Below are 20,014 nucleotides of genomic sequence, written 5' to 3' on the forward strand. Positions count from 1 at the left end.
CGAGAAGCAAGCATTCTGGGAAATAGGAAGATTTGAATATGCAAAGGAGAAGCTGTGTAGAGCTAAGGATTAAGGATTTTCAAAAAACAAAAAACCACATCATATTTTGAGACTTGTGCAGCGGGATCTGAAGTGGGAGTTTGGTATTTTAAATTTCACATTCTAAATTATATTAAATGCATACACAGTAATATCTCACCATATGTTTAATAGATATGATAACATCCTAGGAAAAGAAGAAAGAATAAAGAGGGAAAAAAGGTGTTGCTCTTAGAGCCATGGACATGCTATTTGTTAAGAGACATTTAAAAGCTTAAATATATTAAGTTATGGAACTCAATAGCAGGTACATGTATGAGAAAAAATCTTGGATTTTTTGCACATTTGCTTCATAATGTGGATTTGATGATACATGAGGGTATGTTCTTTTTTATAAAGCAATTTTAAAATTTTGCAAACTTTGGAAAATGCTATAAGGAGATAGGTGGAGAGGTTAATGAGGAGAAGGGTTTTTTGCTCTTCCCTCCTCTTTCTCTTCTTTTTTCTTGCACTGTGCTTTTTACACCTATGGTGGAGTTTACTATAGTTTTAAACATTATTGCGTATAATTTATCTTCTGGTTACCTGTTATTTATTGGTATTACAGTATTGTGAAAACAAATATTTTTCTAGTGTGATGCAGGAGTATTTTGTCTTTATCCTTTGTGCCATCTTATTGCTGCTTTTAATATTGTTGATGGCAAAATTAATAATATTTTGTTAATTTGGTGTATTTGCACTGTTCTGGTTATTTATTTATATGTATGTAATATGTTGATGTCACTTGAATATATTTTCTGCGTTATTAACATATTATTAATCTGTCAAACAAGTGTACCTTGTTGTAGTGGCAGGGTTTAATTTTTTTTTTAAAGGTAAATTTAATACATAATTGGTATGTCGCAAAATAAAGTAGTTTTAAAATGGGAGGGGGCAGACACTTAGGCTGTATGGGGCCCCAAAATTCCTGATGGCGGTCCTGTGCATATGATACCCTTTTTGGTTATGTTACGCTTTCCTATTTGTATTATATATTTCTCTCTCTTCTCTTTTTAGAGAAAATCAGACAAAGATATGCAGAACTTCCTGGAGAATTGCACATTATTGAACTTGAAAAAGATAAGAATGGACTTGGACTCAGCCTTGCAGGCAACAAGGATAGATCCCACATGAGCATTTTTGTTGTGGGGATTAGTCCAGATGGCCCTGCTGGAAAAGATGGAAGAATGCATATTGGAGATGAACTTTTAGAGGTAATTTTTGATCATATAAGGCTAACCAAATGGTTTTACATGGTGAAAAACTGTTGTTTAAGAGAACTGTCAACAAAAAATAATGGTGGGAGTTGCTATATGAAGGGAAGTTATAAGCAGCTCACCTTCAACTTTTTTCCTTTGTCCAAAAACCAGATCAATTTTTATGTCTCAATCTAGACTTCAGACTAATTAAAGTGTTCCTGATGCTTTTAGACAAGATTGTTATTATTTGAATATGTTGCCCAGTTTTGTGGACATAGAAACATCTACTTGGAGGTATTCTCTGTCCCATAAAGCAATGCTGTGTGGAGTGTAGCAATTCCATTTGGTGAATATCTTTTATTTGGGATATTTGTTCTATATACCTTTCTTCATTCTATTGGGCTAGTATTAAAAGCTGCAGGTGCATTCTGTGCTCAGTTATTTTAGAGTGATCCATTTTAGAACTTATTATTTATTAAATTTATACGTCTCTTGTGTCACTATCAAGCAACTCTGGGTGGTTTACAGGAACAATACAGATAGCTGAAAAGTTAGATATATTAAAACATTAAGCATTAAATTAAAACATTAACATTAACAACAAATTACATAAAGTCTAAAGACTTTTGTGCCTTTCCAGTTGAGTTGGTGATCAAAATAATGAGATAACCTTCCAAAAGAGATTTAAACATTAACATTAACAATAAATTAGATAAAAAGAACAGCCTGTAAACAGAACAGAAATAAGATCTTATCTACTTTACTAGTCACCTCCACAATGGGAAGCCACCATTATCCTCCAAGCCAGTTGACAGAGTCAGGTTTTCAGGCCCTTTCAGAAGGCAAAGAGAATGAGGGCAGATTTTCCCTTAGGGGGCACAAATGCTGCAGAGGACAGGAATCACAGCAGAAAAGACTCTTTCCCTGGACGCTGCCAGCTGCAATTCCTCAATTTACGGGACCTGCAAAATGCTCCACTGCTGAAATGAGTGAAGTGGGAGAATCCCATTGGAGGGGAGATAGTTCTTCAGGTAGCCTGGATCCATGTCATAAAGCAGTAATGGGCTGTTGCTCCCATTGGGGGAGGGTACACAGTGAGGGTAGTAGGTTTATTCACTATTTATTGAATACTTAATAGGTTTTTTTATTGTACTTCCTTCTCCTAGTACCTTAGCATGGTCCTTAAATACTTTCAAAATAGGAAATAATTAAATAGTATGGTTTTAACCATAAATGCTTTAATCATTTTAATCATTACCTAGAACTGAACTTTTATAGCAATTTAAAAAAATTGAACTACTTGCCTAACCTGTTATCATACTGAATCTTGTGGGTTCAGTACAAATGTTACTGTGCTCCTCAACAAATATCATTTGTCCTTTTTGTGGCTATTCAAATAATGTGACTTAATCAACTGAAAAACAGTCCAAGCACCTATTTGAAAACTTATCTTGGTCGGCAAGCCACTCCCACCCAGTCACATGACCTTTAAGCCACCCCCAGTCACATGATTGTCAAGCCAGTCCTACCCGGTCACATGGCCAGCAAGCCACACCCACACAATAAGCCACACCACAGTGTGGTAGTAAAATTTTTCCAGCCCTTCACTACATAAAGGTATTTAAAAGTAATAGGAAACAGCTTAGAGAAACCTACTTCTGGTAATCTTATAAAAACAGTAAATAGTTAGCTAAGTTAGTATTTGTACAGCTAGCTCATGATGTAGATATTGCAGGCTCAGGAAGAAAGTGTTGCCCCAAGATTTATTTTAAATTCAGACCTGTTGTTTTAGTGGGGCTTCAAAAGGCATGTTTACAATAAGAATTGTAGGAAAGTGTACTCTAACTAATCCAAAAAGTACAGGGATAAGAACATACAAAACTGCCCTATATCTTGTCACATTATTCATGGACGTAGTTTGTATTCTCAATAGGCCTCCATTCTTTTACAGCTTTGCTATTTAACTTTCTACCAAATATATTCCTGTATGCGTCTACCGAGCTCTGACCCTTCCATACATTTCAGCAACCTCTTCCTTTTTGTTCAGATAGGCAAGCTATTATTCACTCTCACTTTCAATTGCTCATCTGCTATGTGGGGACAATGCTAGTCTGACAAGCATTAATAAGATAAAAAGGAAGGTTCTTTGAAAGCACTGGATAAAAAAAAGATGCAGGGCTTTTTTTTAAGAGCACACTTTCTCCCAACAGAAAAAGAATTCAAACTCAGAAAAACACTCAACATTTATGGAAATTTCTGGCTTTCAGTGTGATTTCAACTATGTGACCTGTGGAGCAATCATATAGAACTGTCTTATTCACGTGTATTGTAATCTCCCTGTGGAGCCTCGGCATATGTTGATCGTGTCGCCTAAAATTAATGAGAGCTGATGGATAACGGGAGCTGAAGTAGATCTAATGCATCTTGACAACTATCAGACAGCAGCAAAAAGATATTAAAAATTGGATTTCTGCTTGGGCAGATCTGGTAGACCTATGCTGAAATGCAAAAGATCTGAAGGGTAATAGATTAGACCATACTGACATATATAGGTATGCCAAGACACATTGCATTTTAATTAAAAATATATCTTTATTAAATTTCCAAAATGAATAAACTACAAAATAACGGGGAAAGGTGTTAACAGGAAAAGAAAAGAACTATAAAAAAGATATAGAAAAAGAGTAAATTCCAACTTTTTTTCAGTGCGTGTACAGATATATAATACCTTTGCCTCTTACTATAAGTTTAAACAACAATTAAAGGCATACAAAACATGTAGATCATGCATAACAATGTGAAAAGAAATGACATTAGAGGATATTTCTATAATTAAAACAGATCTAGTTTCAAACCAGCAAATCAGGGTTTCTATACTTTGTGAGCAATAAATCCAAAAGTAGTTTCCAAATAAAAAGAAAACAAGAAAATTTTTGCTTTTCATCAAAGTGATCAATTTTGCCATGTTACTCCACTCCATATCACAATCCATTCTTCCATTATAGGATTTTGCATAAATTTCCACCTTTGTACATATAAAAGTCTTGCTGCTGTTGTCACACTAAGAGCAATGTCCTATGTTTCCTTTCAATCAATGTGCCCCCCAAAAACCCCCTCTGGTTTTAATTGCACATCGATTTTCAGCATCTTCTGGATGAAGAAACATATTTGGTCCCAGTATTTTTTAGCACTTTCACAAGTCCACCAAGGTGGTAAAGATACATTGATTACAGTGGTTATTTCTTTGTATTTCAGTGTTATTTCTTTGTATACTACCAATACTTACTTACTTACTTACTTACTTACTTACTTACTTACTTACTTACTTACTTACTTACGTAAGTAGTAAGTAAGTAAGTAAGTAAGTTAGTAAGTAAGTAAGTAAGTAGTAAGTAAGTAAGTAAGTAAGTAGTAAGTAAGTAAGTAGTAAGTAAGTAAGTAAGTAAGTAAGTAGTAAGTAAGTAAGTAAGTAAGTAAGTAAGTAGTAAGTAAGTAAGTAAGTAAGTAAGTAAGTAAGTAAGTAAGTAAGTAAGTAAGTGTCTGTTGCCAGCTGGGGAGAGGCCAGGCCCACCAGACCCTTCTCGCCCCATCTCAGCACTCACCAAAGGGAAGCACCCTGCAAGAGGAAACCACTCTTTCTTTTACCAAGCATTTATAAGATTAGTTTTAGAGGACAGAATATTAATTCTTGCTTAAATTTTCTCCAGAGGATAAAAGTAATATTAATGAAATGTAAACATTCTTGAAAAACATAAGACCAAAATAGTCAGAAATCAAGAGTTAACCTTGAGTGCCAATTTTAAGCTAAGTAGTTTTAGAAAAGCAAAGCAAACAGTTTAGTAGGAAATAATTTTTCAGACTAATAGAGCTTGCTTCAGGAAACATCCTCTGCCTTAAATTTCCCCTATTAGTTTTCATTATCTTACATGCCACATCCCCCTTCAGCGAAATATTTATGATGCCATCTGCTCTAAAATTGTTGCTTACAATTGGAGCTGTCTAGGTTAAATAATGTTCTTAATTTTTGTTCATAATTTGGCCACTCTTTCATTCATTTATTTTGTTTCCTGTTGAACTTTGCTATTTACCTGTGTTTCATTTGCCTCTAAATCAGTAGATTTTGTAATAGATTAAACAATAGTTAATTCTTCCATGAAGCCTGCAAGAAATGTCAGAGTACTTGATCTTTAATTTTTTCAGAAGAAACTACCACATGCTCTCTCTCTCTCTCTCTCTCTCTCTCTCTCTCTGTGTGTGTGTGTGTTTATGTTTTAGGGACTCTAGTCACAGTTTATAAAATTAGTAATAAAGTAGCTTTGCATCCTGCCAATAAAGATCAAACTTCCTGACTTTTCATTGGAAACATTTCACGTAGTCCTCGACAAACAACAATTCATTTAGTGACAGATCAAAGTTACAACAACAACACTGCGAAAAAGGAGTTATGACCAGTTTTCACACTTACAACCATTACAGTATCTCCCTGGTGATGTGATCAAAATTCAGACACTTGGCAACTGGCTCATGTTTATGATTGTTGCAGTCTTCTGGGAATCGTATGACCCTCTTTTCAGCCTTCTGACAAGCAAAGTCAATGGGAAAACCAGATTCAATTAACAACCATGCCACTAATTTAACAAATACAGTGATTCATTGAACAAATGTGGCAAGAAAAGTAATAAAATGGGGCAAAACTCACTTAATAAATTTCTCACTTAGCAACATAAATCTGGGGTCAACTCTGGTCGTACGTTGAGGACTACCTATGTTTGATTAAATCTAGACCTGAGAGTTTGCAGTTGCTTAATGTGAAAATCTGTGACATCAGGTTTGGCTGTTGAAAATGAACAGCATGTTTCACTTATACCAGGGGCGTCAAACTCGTGGCCCACGGGACAGATGCATCATGTGCTGGCCACGTGCCCACCCCAGTTTAGGAAAGGGGGGGAAAGTCACAATACGTCATGTCACAACAATGTGATGCCACGAGTTTGACAACCCTGGCTTATATCTTTGGCATAGGTACATGGGAGAATTTCAGTGAAATGATTTTTGCTTACATTTGAAAAGGCACAACTTAGAGCTTAGAAAGAAGTTTTAAAAAGAGTCACCTTTACAAGAATGTATGCAGTGTATCCAGCAATTGATTTTATGTAATTCCCCACTTTCATCAATTATTTATTTTTAAATTACTTCCCAATTAATTTTTAACACATTTCCCCAACATTTCTAGCAGTAGTGGGTTGCTACTAGTATGGATCAGGATACCGCATTGGCAGAAAAAAATTGAGCTGCACGTGCAGCTTCACATCCCCGACGTGTGTGCGCACCCAAGTGAGATTTTGCTTCTGTGCATGCGCAGTAAACTAGATTAGATTAGATTTATTGGATTTATATGCCGCCCCTCTCCGCAGACTCGGGGCGGCTCACAACAATGGCGACACAGTACATAGTAACAAATCCAATACCCACCAATCCAATTACAATTTTAAGCTAAAAAATTCATAAAACATCCCCAGAATATTAAAAAACAAGCTCACAATCAATCCAACACCAAAACAATATGGGCAAGGGGGAGATGTTTCAGTTCCCCCATGCCTGACAGCAGAGGTGGGTTTTAAGGAGTTTGCGAAAGGCAAGGAGGGTGGGGGCAGTCCTAATCTCAGAGGGGAGCTGGTTCCAGAGGGTTGGAGCCGCCACAGAGAAGGCTCTTCCCCTGGGTCCCGCCAGACGACATTGTTTAGTCGACAGGACCCGAAGAAGGCCAACTCTGTGGGACCGAACCGGTCGCTGGGATTCGTGCGGCAGAAGGCGGTCCCGAAGGTATTCTGGTCCGGTGCCATGAAGGGCTTTATAGGTCATAACCAACACTTTGAATTGTGACCCGAAACTGATCGGCAACCAATGCAGACTGCGGAGTGTTGGAGTAATATGGGCATACCTGGGTAGGCCCATGACTGCTCTCGCAGCTGCATTCTGCACGATCTGAAGTTTCCGAACACTTTTCAAAGGTAGCCCCATGTAGAGAGCGTTACAGTAGTCGAGCCTCGAGGTGATGAGGGCATGAGTGACTGTGAGCAATGACTCCCGGTCCAAATAGGGCCGCAACTGGCGCACCAGGCGAACCTGGGCAAACGCCCCCTTCGCCACAGCTGAAAGATGTTTCTCTAATGTGAGCTGTGGATCGAGGAGGACGCCCAAGTTGCGGACCCTCTCTGAGGGGGTCAATAGTTCCCCCCCCAGGGTAATGGATGGACAGATAGAATTGTCCTTGGGAGGCAAGACCCACAGCCACTCCGTCTTGTCTGGATTGAGTTTGAGTTTGTTGACACCCATCCAGGCCCCAACAGCCTCCAGGCACCGGCACATCACTTCCACTGCTTCGTTGACTGGACATGGGGTGGAGATGTATAACTGGGTATCATCGGCATATTGATGATACCTCACCCCATGTCCTTGGATGATCTTGCCCAGCGGTTTCATGTAGATATTAAATAGCGGGGGGGAGAGGACCGACCCCTGAGGCACATCACAAGGGAGAGACCTTGAGGTCGACCTCTGACCCCCCACTAACACCGACTGCGACCGACCGGAGAGGTAGGAGGAGAACCACTGGAGAACAGTGCCTCCCACTCCCAACCCCTCCAGCCGGTGCAGAAGGATACCATGGTCGATGGTATCGAAAGCCGCTGAGAGGTCAAGGAGCACCAGGACAGAGGACAAGCCCCTGTCCCGGGCCCGCCAGAGATCATCCATCAACGCGACCAAAGCAGTTTCCATGCTGTAGCCGGGCCTGAATCCAGAGTGTTGAGGACCTAGATAATCTAGATAAGCTACATCTCCTAAGGGGATGCTTGCACGTATAAGTTTTTGTTTTCATAGTTCCTTTTAATTTTTAGTTTATATTTTATTTTATAAAATATGAACACGCACACACAACATATAACAAGTGCTCTGTGAGTGGTGCCCACCACCAAACAAACATTCACACCCCACCACCAAATCGGGGGTGTTTCTTATATATTCATTCATTCATTTATTTATTTATTTATTTAGATTTGTATGCCGCCCCTCTCCGCATTTTAACTCAAGAGCAATATATCTATTTACATATTATAAAGTGATTCCAATTTATTCCTTGTAGCTTGGTCTTGGATTCTGCTCACCATGTATCGTTTTACCTTGTCCCATTGTCCCATCAGTTGTCGCAAATCAGTTTCATTAACCAAATTCATCCTTTTATCCATAATCTCAAATCGAATATGATCCACCATGTACCAGTACCAATTTTGCATTGTCCATTTTGTCGCATCCTTCCAACTGAACACTATTACCGCGTGCCAGATTTTGACGTGTATGCGCAGATGCAAAATTGCCAAAATCTCACACGCACATATGTTCCCGCCCAAGATTTTGCTTGCTGCGCATGCACAGAAGCAAAATCTTGCTCAAGATGTATAAAGCCATCTTTGTAGAAACTAGCATCTCAATACGTTTATTAATCTTGACAGTGTCATAAGATGCATAAGATGCACATACACATCTTGCATGTGAATAGGGCCATTAAAATTTGTGCATGCTCTCTCTTTCTCTCTCTCAGAAATGTAATTATACAAGAAATAGATTTTTTAAAAGCTGCTAACATACCTGTGAGTGTTTGCAAAGACATACCTAAAAGTTAAAACTTGCTTTGCATGGAATTTTGCCGTGATTCCAAATTTCTAAGCAGATGCTTTGAAAAAGATTAGCCTGAACTATTTTTTGGCTTTTGTGTATTTTACGCATTGTCTTAATAAAACTGCTGGTGTGCTTACATCTCTTCTGTAATGCTGATCTGCAACTTTACGAAGGAAAGTGGTAAACTAAGATAAAACTCATAGTATGGCTTGACTTAATATAATAGGTTCCTGGATTGGAGATTTAAATCTCCTTTATTCTGCAGCATTTCTAATACATTCAGTAATATTGTTTGAAGTGGCATATGCCCCAAATTATGTTGATGCAATCAATCTTACTCCCCGAATTATAGCAATGACATAATTATTTCCTGTTGATTATCAGCATTATTCATATGATTGGCTAATGCAATGTTTTTTTAAAAAAACCCAGAAACATCCTATTTTTCAAGGAAGAAATTACAGTCTCTTAATCCACTTTGCCCTTTTGCTTTTCTTTATTTTTGGCTGTAACTCAAAATAAGATTTAGCAAAAGGGAGGGGGAGTTATCCAATGTAATAAAATTACAAAGTAATAGTAGACCTTTTGTTTCTTTTTAATTGGTAACTGTGCTAAATGTTCTTTACAAAACAGATAAATAACCAGATTTTATACGGGAGAAGTCACCAGAATGCTTCTGCAATAATTAAGACGGCACCATCAAAGGTCAAACTGGTATTTATACGGTAAGAACGATAATCATTGGGCTGATGAGGTCAAGAATTAATGGCCTGAACTGGAAAGTGAGAAATAAAAAATTCAGTATTGTCATAAAACTAAAAACTGCTAAAATGCTTAGTCAAGGGCAAAATATTTAAATGTTTTGTATATTTTGTACCAAAAGTGAAGGCTGTCACATTAGGTATGCAGAGAAAAAAGTCAGAAATTCATTTGAGGCAGTAACTTCATTAGGCTAATTGAAGATTGTACAGTCAAGCTTTTGAATTTGAATAATTCTTCATCATGCAGCTGTACTTTAGAAAAGAAGAAAAAGTAGAGGAAGAATAACTGTGGTTAATAATGTGTTTAGGCCAATTGTAGTAAAGGAATATAACATGTCCATACATCCCAAAGGTGCTTTTTCAGGAGGCAACTGGACTTTCGTGTTTTCCTTTGAAGACATTTTGTTCTCACCTAAGAAATTTCTTCAGCTCTGAGTGGATGGGGAATGGGAGGATTTACATTCCTTGCAGACAGCTGGTCAATTGCATTCTTTTAGCGCAGGGATGTCAAACTGGCGGCCCATGGACCGAATGCATCACGCACAGGCTATGCCCACCCCAGCTCCGTGAAGGGGAGAAAGTCGTGAAATGTCATGTGATGGCAATATGCCGGAGTTTAACACTCATGTTTTAGTGAGTTGTTGAGGCCACCTGGAAGTTTATCAGTGACATCAGGATCACCTGAATAATGTAAATGGGTGTGGAGCTTTCTTGGAATTATTAAGAGGACTGTGTTCTGGACTAGAGATAGATGGTGTTGTATCGTTCCCCTTCTATTGAGAGATGGCTATTTAATGTTGACAGAGTTAGAAACATAGAAGATTTATGGCAGAAAGAGACCTCATAGTCCATCTAGTCTTCCCTTCTACTATTTCCTGTATTTTATCTTAGGATGGAAATATGTTTATCCCAGGCATGTTTAAATTCAGTTAGTGTGGATTTACCAACCACATCTGCTGGAGGTTTGTTCCAAACATCTACTACTCTTTCAGTAAAATAATATTTTTTCAGGTAAAATAATATTTTCTCAGTAAAATAATATTTTCTCAAAGATAGCTTCTTTGACCCCTCTGTCAAGCCAGCTGTCCACTCTGTCCAAAATGTGGACTTGGCTGTCTTCAAAAGGGGATTCTCAAAAAAAGCTTTTGTGATGGAGAAATAAGTAAACAGCTGGATTTACCCTCTCTATTTTTGAAACTATGAAGTGTTAAGTTGTTTGTGGGTGTGCATATTCAAGCCATTCAAGGCTTAGCTGTGTATCTGCAGAAGCTTATTTTCCAGAATCTTCACCTTCACCAAGATTGTCTTGGCCCTTTAGATCTTGTAGGCAGCAGGTACTGGTAGCCCTGTCCTTCTATGAAGTTAAGGAGCTCATGGTGGTGACAATAACAGAGTAACGGAGTTTGAAGGGACCTTGGAGGTCTTCAAGCCCCTGCTCAAGCAGGAGACCCTATATAATTTTCGACAAATGATTGTCCAGTCCCTTCTTTAAAAGCCTTCAGTGTTGAAGGTATGGTGATAGCACATTCTGGAATAACCTCCTCTTGGAGATTACACTAGCCACATGTCTGGTGTTAAAACCCAATTTACTTTGAGGGGATTTTCTTGATTTAATAGATTGTGTCATTTTATAATTTTATTTGCTTATTTAAGTGAACGATAAACTTCTATTTTTATTGTCATTTATTCTGTCATATGTATTTTAACTGTTACACATTTTCTTAACAAAAAGAAAGAAAAACAGTTGAAGAAAAATACAAAAAACTGTGGAAAAGTACATTTATTTATTTATTTATTTATTTATTTTAATACTGAACAAGGAATAATACTGAGTAAATATTGTTGCTGAATTAATCTTTACACCATATGTTTGTTTTGAAATATATCTTAATATATAGTTAAATCTTAAATTGTATTATGACTACAAAGGAAAATCAGTACAGTACTATTAAAATAAACACTCTGCTTTTTATTCCAAGACTGGATGATTAATGATCTTGCTTCCAGCGTCCTTTTCCTTTTTCAGTTATTGAAAATTAAATGTCATGTACAAAAGTTTACTCCCTTTATTTCCCTAATTGGGAAATAGATTGAGAGAAAGCATGGCAAAAAAGGTATACAGAATTGGATATTTTCATTGTGACTGATTGTGATGCAAGGAATGGAACGACCAAAAGAAATTTGGTCCTGTTGTAACTCTAAATGTGTTTACTTTTCTTATGTATTTAAATTAGAACATAACTGCAAAATAAGAATTTATTTATTGGGGGTACAATGTAAATTGAGCTAATGTCTGTAAGATTTATAATAGGTGAGAAGTTTTCAATCTCCTATCACCAAATGGGCCAATACACTCGGCCACAGGGATTTTGCCTTGAAGAAATTTAGAGAATAATCTAGGCCTTAATCTGTCCATTTCCGCAAAGGAGAAAAATTCACAGGCCAAAAGGAGTCCGAGGTAGGATGTCAAGAAAGAAACCTAATTATTATCACTTTGTTCATGAGAATTGCATCTTATCACTAACACTGGCAAATTTAGGAATTGGAGAAGGAGAGTGGAAACTAGGGGCAATGACACTTAGTATGTTCATTTGTTAGCAATGAGATTTGATATTCTCTTTGCAGTAAAGAAATCTGGGCTTGCTCAAAACAACTTTAGGAACTTGATGTCTGCCTAAACAAAATGTTTGAATTAAATATGAGATGAAAGGGCTCCTAGGTCCTTTCCTTTTTACTTTAACATTTTAACTTTAAAGGAAATCAAAGATAGTTCACGAATAACTTCTCTTTTCTCTTATAATTCCATCATTAATTTTATATTGCTTAATAGTTGCAGGATGGGGAAACAAAAGGCAACTGCTTTATTTTTTTTAAATACAAAAGATAGATTATTTTATTGTTTAAAATGTATCTGTAATGGAAAAGTTTCGTTTGAAGCAGAACTAAAATAACAACAAATGCAACCATCGAGATAATGAGAAGCAGCCTCTTTTGACCTATATTTTTGTTTTCTTTCTATGATGAATTTGGCTTTGTATGGTTAAAAACTATTGCGTTTAAAATCATATACTGTACAATGCAGTTTTAGTGGAGATGGGAAATGGCAGGTGACAGGAATACATTAAATATTAGTCACCCCAGACACGTAGCTCCTGATCAAAATGACAATCCAATAGAATGTCAACTAAGCAATGTCGCCTGGCGGGACCCAGGGGAAGAGCCTTCTCTGTGGCGGCCCCAGCCCTCTGGAACCAACTCCCCCCAGAGATTAGAACTGCCCCCACCCTCCTTGCCTTTCGTAAACAACTTAAAACCCACCTCTGCCGCCAGGCATGGGGGAATTGAGATCCTCTTTCCCCCTAGGCCTTTACAATTCTATGCATGGTATGTATGTATGTATGTTTGGTTTTTATATTAATTGATTTTTAATCATCAATACCAAATTACTATTGTACACTGTTTTATTGTCGCTGTTAGCCGCGCCGAGTCTCTGGAGAGGGGCGGCATACAAATCCAATAAATAAATAAATAAATAAATAAATGTTGTTCATCTTGCCATGTATAAATGTTTTGTTTTTTGTTCTCAATGCATATCACTGACTTCCAAGAGAAAAGTTGTCTCCTTTTTCCAGCAGATAGAACTTTTCTGCATATATGAAAGCGCTATTCCTTCCTTTCCTTTCCTTTCCTTTCCTTTCCTTTCCTTTCCTTTCCTTTCCTTTCCTTCCTATCTATTCCAGGAATGCACATAACTGTCCATGCCACTCCATTCTGTATCAGTTGAAGCTTCCAGTTATTTTTCAAGGGCACCTCTATGTAAACTGCAATTGTAGTACTCCAGTCTGGCATGACTGATTCTTAGCAGGCAACAGGCAGTCTGAAACACAAGGCAAAACTGTGCAAACTCCCTCCTAGTCATTATTGCCAGCTGCTCATTAAGCAGCAGCCATGAATCAAAGAGAATGACTGGGTTGCATCCTGGGTCTGTCTAATATTTCCCTAATTTGCTTTTTAGAACCTCAAGTCCAAATTTAGTTTATAGCCAAGGGATAAAGTCATATGTGAATATGCAGTGAATATGCAGAGTTTTTCTAATGACATTCCTTGATCCCGTTCATTTGCTTTATTCATTATATTTATCTTTTTTTAAATTTCTTTTAATCTTGCTTTTTCTACTCCATTTTCTACTTTTCATCCTCCATTTGCATCAGATGCTTGAAATATTTGAATTTCTAGCTGTTGGTCATTTTCTCAAAGGAACAAAATCGATCAATTAATTCTTAAGGACCAGGACAGTGATGGCGAACATATGGCACGAGTGCCACAAGTGGCATGTGGAACCATATCTGCTGGCACGCGAGCTGTTGCCCTAGCTCAGCTCCAATGTGCATGTGTATTCCATACAGCTGATTTTTGGCTCATACTTGTTCTGTCGAGCTCTCTGGTAGGTGTTAGTGGGGGGTCAGAGGTCGACCCCGAGGTTTCTCCCTTGTGGGGTGCCTCAGGGGTCGGTCCTCTCCCCCCTGCTATTTAATATCTACATGAAACCGCTGGGTGAGATCATCCAAGGGCATGGGGTGAGGTATCATCAATATGCCGATGATACCCAGTTGTACATCTCCACCCCATGTCCAGTCAACGAAGCAGTGGAAGTGATGTGCTGGTGCCTGGAAGCTGTTGGGGCCTGGCTGGGTGTCAACAAACTCAAACTCAACCCAGACAAGACGGAGTGGCTGTGGGTTTTGCCTCCCAAGGACAATTCTATCTGTCCGTCCATTACCCTGGGGGGGAATTATTGACCCCCTCAGAGAGGGTCCGCAACTTGGGCGTCCTCGATCCACAGCTCACATTAGAAAAACACCTTTCAGCTGTGGCGAGGGGGGCGTTTGCCCAGGTTCGCCTGGTGTGCCAGTTGTGGCCCTATCTGGACCGGGAGTCATTGCTCACAGTCACTCATGCCCTCATCACCTCGAGGCTCGACTACTGTAACGCTCTCTACATGGGGCTACCTTTGAAAAGTGTTCAGAAACTTCAGATCGTACAGAATGCAGCTGCGAGAGCAATTATGGGCTTCTATAAGTATGCCCATATTACTCCAACACTCCGCAGTCTGCATTGGTTGCCGCCTCCTGCCGCACGAATCCCAGCGACCGGTTAGGTCCCACAGAGTTGGCCTTCTCCGGGTCCCGTCGACTAAACAATGTCGTCTGGTGGGACCCAGGGGAAGAGCCTTCTCTGTGGGGGCCCCGACCCTCTGGAACCAGCTCCCCCCTGAGATTAGGATTGCCCCCACCCTCCCTGCCTTTCGTAAACTCCTTAAGACCCACCTTTGCCATCAGGCATGGGGGAACTAAAACACCTCCCCCTTGCCCATGTTGTTTTGTTGATTGATTGACTGTGTGCCTGTTTTTTATATATACTGTTTTTATGAGATTATTAATTTAAATTGTAACTGGATGGGTGGGCATTGGATTTGGTATTGTGTACTGTACTGTTTTTTATTATTGTTGTGAGCCGCCCCGAGTTTGCGGAGAGGGGCGGCATATAAATCCAATAAACCTAACCTAACCTAACCTCCCAAAAATGCACAGGTACAATTTCAGACACACACACGTTTGAAAATTCAAAACAATGTTCTTTATACCGAAAAATGCAAATAAACGAAGCACTCTTTTTGTATAGCAAAGAGCACTTGTCTTCAAACAAATTGGTAATTTGTACAAGTCCCTTATCAATTCTGTGATACTTAGCTTGCAGCTGTGAGGCAATTCACAGTCCTTCTTCTTTCACAAAGTGAAACACACTTTGCTCTGGTTTAGTTTCAAAGTGGGGAAAAATCAGCACAAAAAGATCAAAGTCAACAAAGCAGGCACGAAATACAAGGATCAGATAATCCTCCACAATGGCCAAACCCACAGGCTGCTATTTATAGCAGCTTCACTAGTGACCACAGCCCCACCCAACCACAGGTGGCCTCATTTTCTTTGATATTCATCTCTCAGTTGTTGTTGCCTATGCATTGCTCTCCGCGTGTGTGGCTGTATCATTAACTTTTGTTCTGAATCCAAGGAGGAGCTAGATAATTGATCTCCTTCTGAGCTGTCTGCCACACTCTCCTCCTCCCTGTCACTCATGTCTTCTTGGTCAGAGGAGCCTTCATCATCAGATTCCACCGGGGGCAAAACAGGCCTACAGCATGTGGATGTCTCCCCCACATTCACAGTCCTTGGGGCAGGAGCTGAGCCACAGCTCACCACAACAATACTGAGGCTGTGGGATGGCATTTTTGGCTTCCAGAGAACCTCCGGGGGGTTGGGGAGGGCGTTTTTACCTTCCCCCAGTTCCAGGGAAGCCTTTGCAGCCTGGGGAGGGTAAATCATCAGCCTACTGGGCCCACCAGAAGTTGGGGGGGATAACCTCTATCCTCTAAATCTGGCTAATAGTCTCCCGTTTGATTTAATTTCTTCCAATTCTGCTGTTTACCTTGGCTGTATTATAAACAGATTTGGAGATTAATGGTTTCCTGTCTTATTTTCCCCTATTTCATTTTTTAAAAAAAATTCAGATGCATTCTACAAGATTGTTCCAAATTCAGCTCTTATGGTAGTTTCTCATTCAAGATATTCCTGAATGAAATCTTGAATGCACATCCATAATCTTAATATATTCCAGCTACTGGCACGATCTATGTGATCAAAGGCCTTGCTGCATCAATAAAGCAAAGGTTAAATTTCCTCCTTAAACCCTCTTGTTCTCTACTTTATCCAACTAAAGCTAGCCATCTGATCTCATGGCCTTCTGCCCATTCATTTATCTTTTCTCTCATCAACCATGGATGTTTTCTTCTGTGCAAGATCTTATTCAAAACATTGTATGCATGAGAAGTATTGCAATGCTTCGGTTAGATTATTTCTTCCCCTGCAACTCCCTTCTTTAGCATAGCTATACGCAATGATCTTTTCCAGTCTGTAGCCTGTGTGGTAGTCCTGTCCACATTTATCATGTTAGAGCACTTGACACTTCAGCTAATACTTCTGCAAGCTCAGTCATCTTTTGTTTGTTTTTTGGTTTGGCTGCTATGCTGTTTTATGCTGTTTCTCCGTTCTATTTCTTTATTTATACAATCTTTCCCTTATGTTTTCCTGACCCACCAAGAGATGGGTGGCCATATAAATGTATTAAATACATTAAATTTGGCCATGTAGATGTGTTAAATCTATTAAATCTAAACATAGTAAAATTTCATCTCAAGCTGCTTCTTTTCTTTGTGACAGCTATTCTGTTGCCCATTTTGCCACTGTGTTTTCTAGCAGAAATAAATTCCTGAATACTGAATACTGTATCTCTCTAAAACTTTAAAACAGTGTTTCCCAACCTTGGCAACTTGTAGCTTCTGTGTTTGTAAATTCTTCTTTAAATACCATTGTCTTTTTCTCTGAGAGCCTTGGTGGTGCAATAGTTAGAGTGTAGTACTGCAGGTTACTTCTGTTGACTGCTGGCTGCCAGCAATTTGGCAATTCAAATCCCACCAGGCTTCAAATCCCACCCAGCCTTCCAGCCTTCTCAGGTGGATAAAATGGGGACCCAGATTGTTGACTTTATAAACTGCTTAGAGAAGGCTGTAAAGCACTGTCTAAGTACTATTTGCTAGCTATTATAGGTTTTTTTGTTTTTTATTGGTTGACATTAAACAAGTGTGTGTTCACTTATCATGTCTAAGAGTTTTTCAAATTTTGACCTTTTTGAAAAATATGTTCACTTGATGTTATTTATTTAAAAGGCCCAACAGAAGGAAGAAGGTAAAACAGAATGACATCACAGCAGGTTTTTTTCATAATATGTGGTGCTTAACAGCAAAATATTTGGTGTGTTTATATCCCACTTTTATTATTTTTACAAATAACTCAAGGCAGTGAACCTATCCAACATACTTTGCTCCTCAATTTTCACCGCAACAATAACCCTGTGTGGTGAATTGGGCTGACTACTTAACAACATTCTGTACAGCTTTGGTTATATCACTTAGCAGTATTGAATTTCTTGAAAAACGCATGGTGCAAAATGGATAAACATTGTAAACATAGAAACATAGAAGATTGACAGCAGAAAAAGACCTCATGGTCCATCTGCTCTTATACTATTTCCTGTATTTTATCTTAGGATGGATCTATGTTTATCCCAGGCATGTTTAAATTCAGTTACTGTGGATTTACCAACCATGTCTACTGGAAGTTTGTTCCAAGGATCTACTACTCTTTCAGTAAAATAATATTTTCTCATGTTGCTTTTGATCTTTCCCCCAACTAACTTCAGATTGTAAAGTCAGATTTACATTAATTATTATTTAAAAGGACTTCCTGGGGGTTGTTGTTTAATCCAGGCAAATTTTAGTCCATTCAGAGAACCACAAAATGATTTATAAAGCCAAGCAATAAAAGACGTCAATTTATTCCCTTATTTTTCTTGCTTTCTTTTGTTCCACATTTTTAAGAACCATGTGCGTTCTGGGAAATTCTCAATATAATTCTTTGGGGGAAATTTTAAGGTGTTTTTCTACCAACAATTATTTATCTATTATTATTATTATTATTATTATTATTATTATTATTATTATTATTATTTGATTAAAATATATAGCCACCCAGTCTTCAGAGAAGGGCGACATACAAATCTAATTAATAATAATAATAATAATAATAATAATAATAATAATAATAATAATAATAATAATATTGTTTAATCACTATAGCACAGAACAAGAATAAAAATGCTATTGGAAGTGATCCGATAATCTCAAATGCAGAGCAAGGTTTTCTAGAGTAATGCCTTTTTCTTAAAAGAATGTACCGGTAATTTAAAAAAAATTAATAAAAAAATACAAATGAAAATAAATATCAGAGTAAAATGGAAAGGGGAATGAGTGGAAAAAGAAAAATGTAGAAACGGTGAGAAAGGGAAAAAACATCCACTTTCAACTTTTTTTCAGCACAGTATAAAGTACAGAATAAGACCCATGGTGGCACAGTGGTTAGAGTGCAGTACTGCAGGCTACTGCTGCTGCCTGCTGATTGCCTGCAATTTGGCAGTTTAAATCCCACCAGGCTGAAGGTTGACTCAACCTTCCATCCTTCCAAGGTGGGTAAAACGAGAAGCCAAATTGTTGAGGGCAATATGCTTACTCTTTAACCTTTTTAGAAAGGGCTGTAAAGCACTGTGGAGTGGGTACATACATCTAAGTGCTATTGCTAAATAAATAAAATACTCTGAAATAAAATTTCAGAGTCTACTTTTTACTTTACCAGCTTAATAAATTCTAGCCATTTCTATAATAACAAATAAGCAAAATCCAATGTCAAGAATCTTCTTCTTCTTTTTTACCTCAAGCTCAGTATCCAGAAGTTTTCAAGAAGAAACAAAGCTGGCTATCTTACCTCCATCACTTTTCCCCTCTATTTTTTCTGTGGTATGAACTGGAATATCTTTCAGTTTCTGGAAAAATATACAATTCTCATTTCAGAATTCCAAATCTTTTTTCTAACTCCTTAGCTATCTATAGAGGGAGACCTTTTGAAATAGGCTTATTCTACACATCCACATCACCCTTTGGGAAATATTTCTTGTTTTGTCATAAGTGTTTTTTGTTAATTGTAGTCCTCAGAGAGAGGCAGCATACAAATCCAATTAAATGAAAAATAAAAAACCGAAATGAACTACGTGTCAAGCCTGAATTTGATTGGGATGTTAGATTGTTTGTATCCTTGGGCATTCTGGCATGTATTCAGTTTGACATAGTTTGGAGCTGGAGATGGAATGGAGCCTTTAGTCAAAGCATCATTCCTAGCTGTCAACCACATTCCAAAGTCTGACTGACCAGAGTAGGAGGAGAGATGTTGCTAAGCAACCATCTCCCATCTTGGTTGGACAATGTGACAATTGTTTTGAAAACTTAAAAAACTGAAACTTATATCGGAATGAAAAGCCCGGGAATTTTGGTACTGGCTTTTCACCAGTACCACCAAGATGATGTATGTAAATAAATTTATTCTTTGACGAAAAGCAATGTCTTGCAGTTCAATTTGTAATAGTTGCATTAGCTAGAACCTGAAACTACGTTTCTCCAAATAACAGTATCTATGTATTTAGCAACCTAATTACCTTGCTGTAAAGCAGCATGGAGGGATTGAGATACATTCTTAATTTTGCTTTTTAAATGCTTTTGTCATTTTGGAGGCAAGTAATAAATGCAGATGATGTAGCAATCTCAATTTGGTTAGTATTTTGAAATGAAGGATCTAAAAC

General features: G+C 38.1%; 1 protein-coding gene across 8 annotated transcripts in view; it reads left to right on the top strand.

Moving 5' to 3' along the window:
• PATJ (PATJ crumbs cell polarity complex component) overlaps positions 1 to 20,014 on the top strand; it is a 206,103-nt gene that overhangs the window by 128,249 nt on the left and 57,840 nt on the right. For all 8 annotated transcript variants that reach the window (XM_070746039.1, XM_070746046.1, XM_070746045.1 and 5 more), the window contains 2 exons: positions 1,096 to 1,292; positions 9,588 to 9,679. In XM_070746039.1, coding sequence (XP_070602140.1) covers positions 1,096 to 1,292; positions 9,588 to 9,679 — 289 coding nt within the window. The remainder of the gene's footprint in view (positions 1 to 1,095; positions 1,293 to 9,587; positions 9,680 to 20,014) is intronic.

This window comes from Erythrolamprus reginae, chromosome 3, assembly GCF_031021105.1.
Source record: "Erythrolamprus reginae isolate rEryReg1 chromosome 3, rEryReg1.hap1, whole genome shotgun sequence".
Classification (NCBI taxonomy): domain Eukaryota; kingdom Metazoa; phylum Chordata; class Lepidosauria; order Squamata; family Dipsadidae; genus Erythrolamprus; species Erythrolamprus reginae.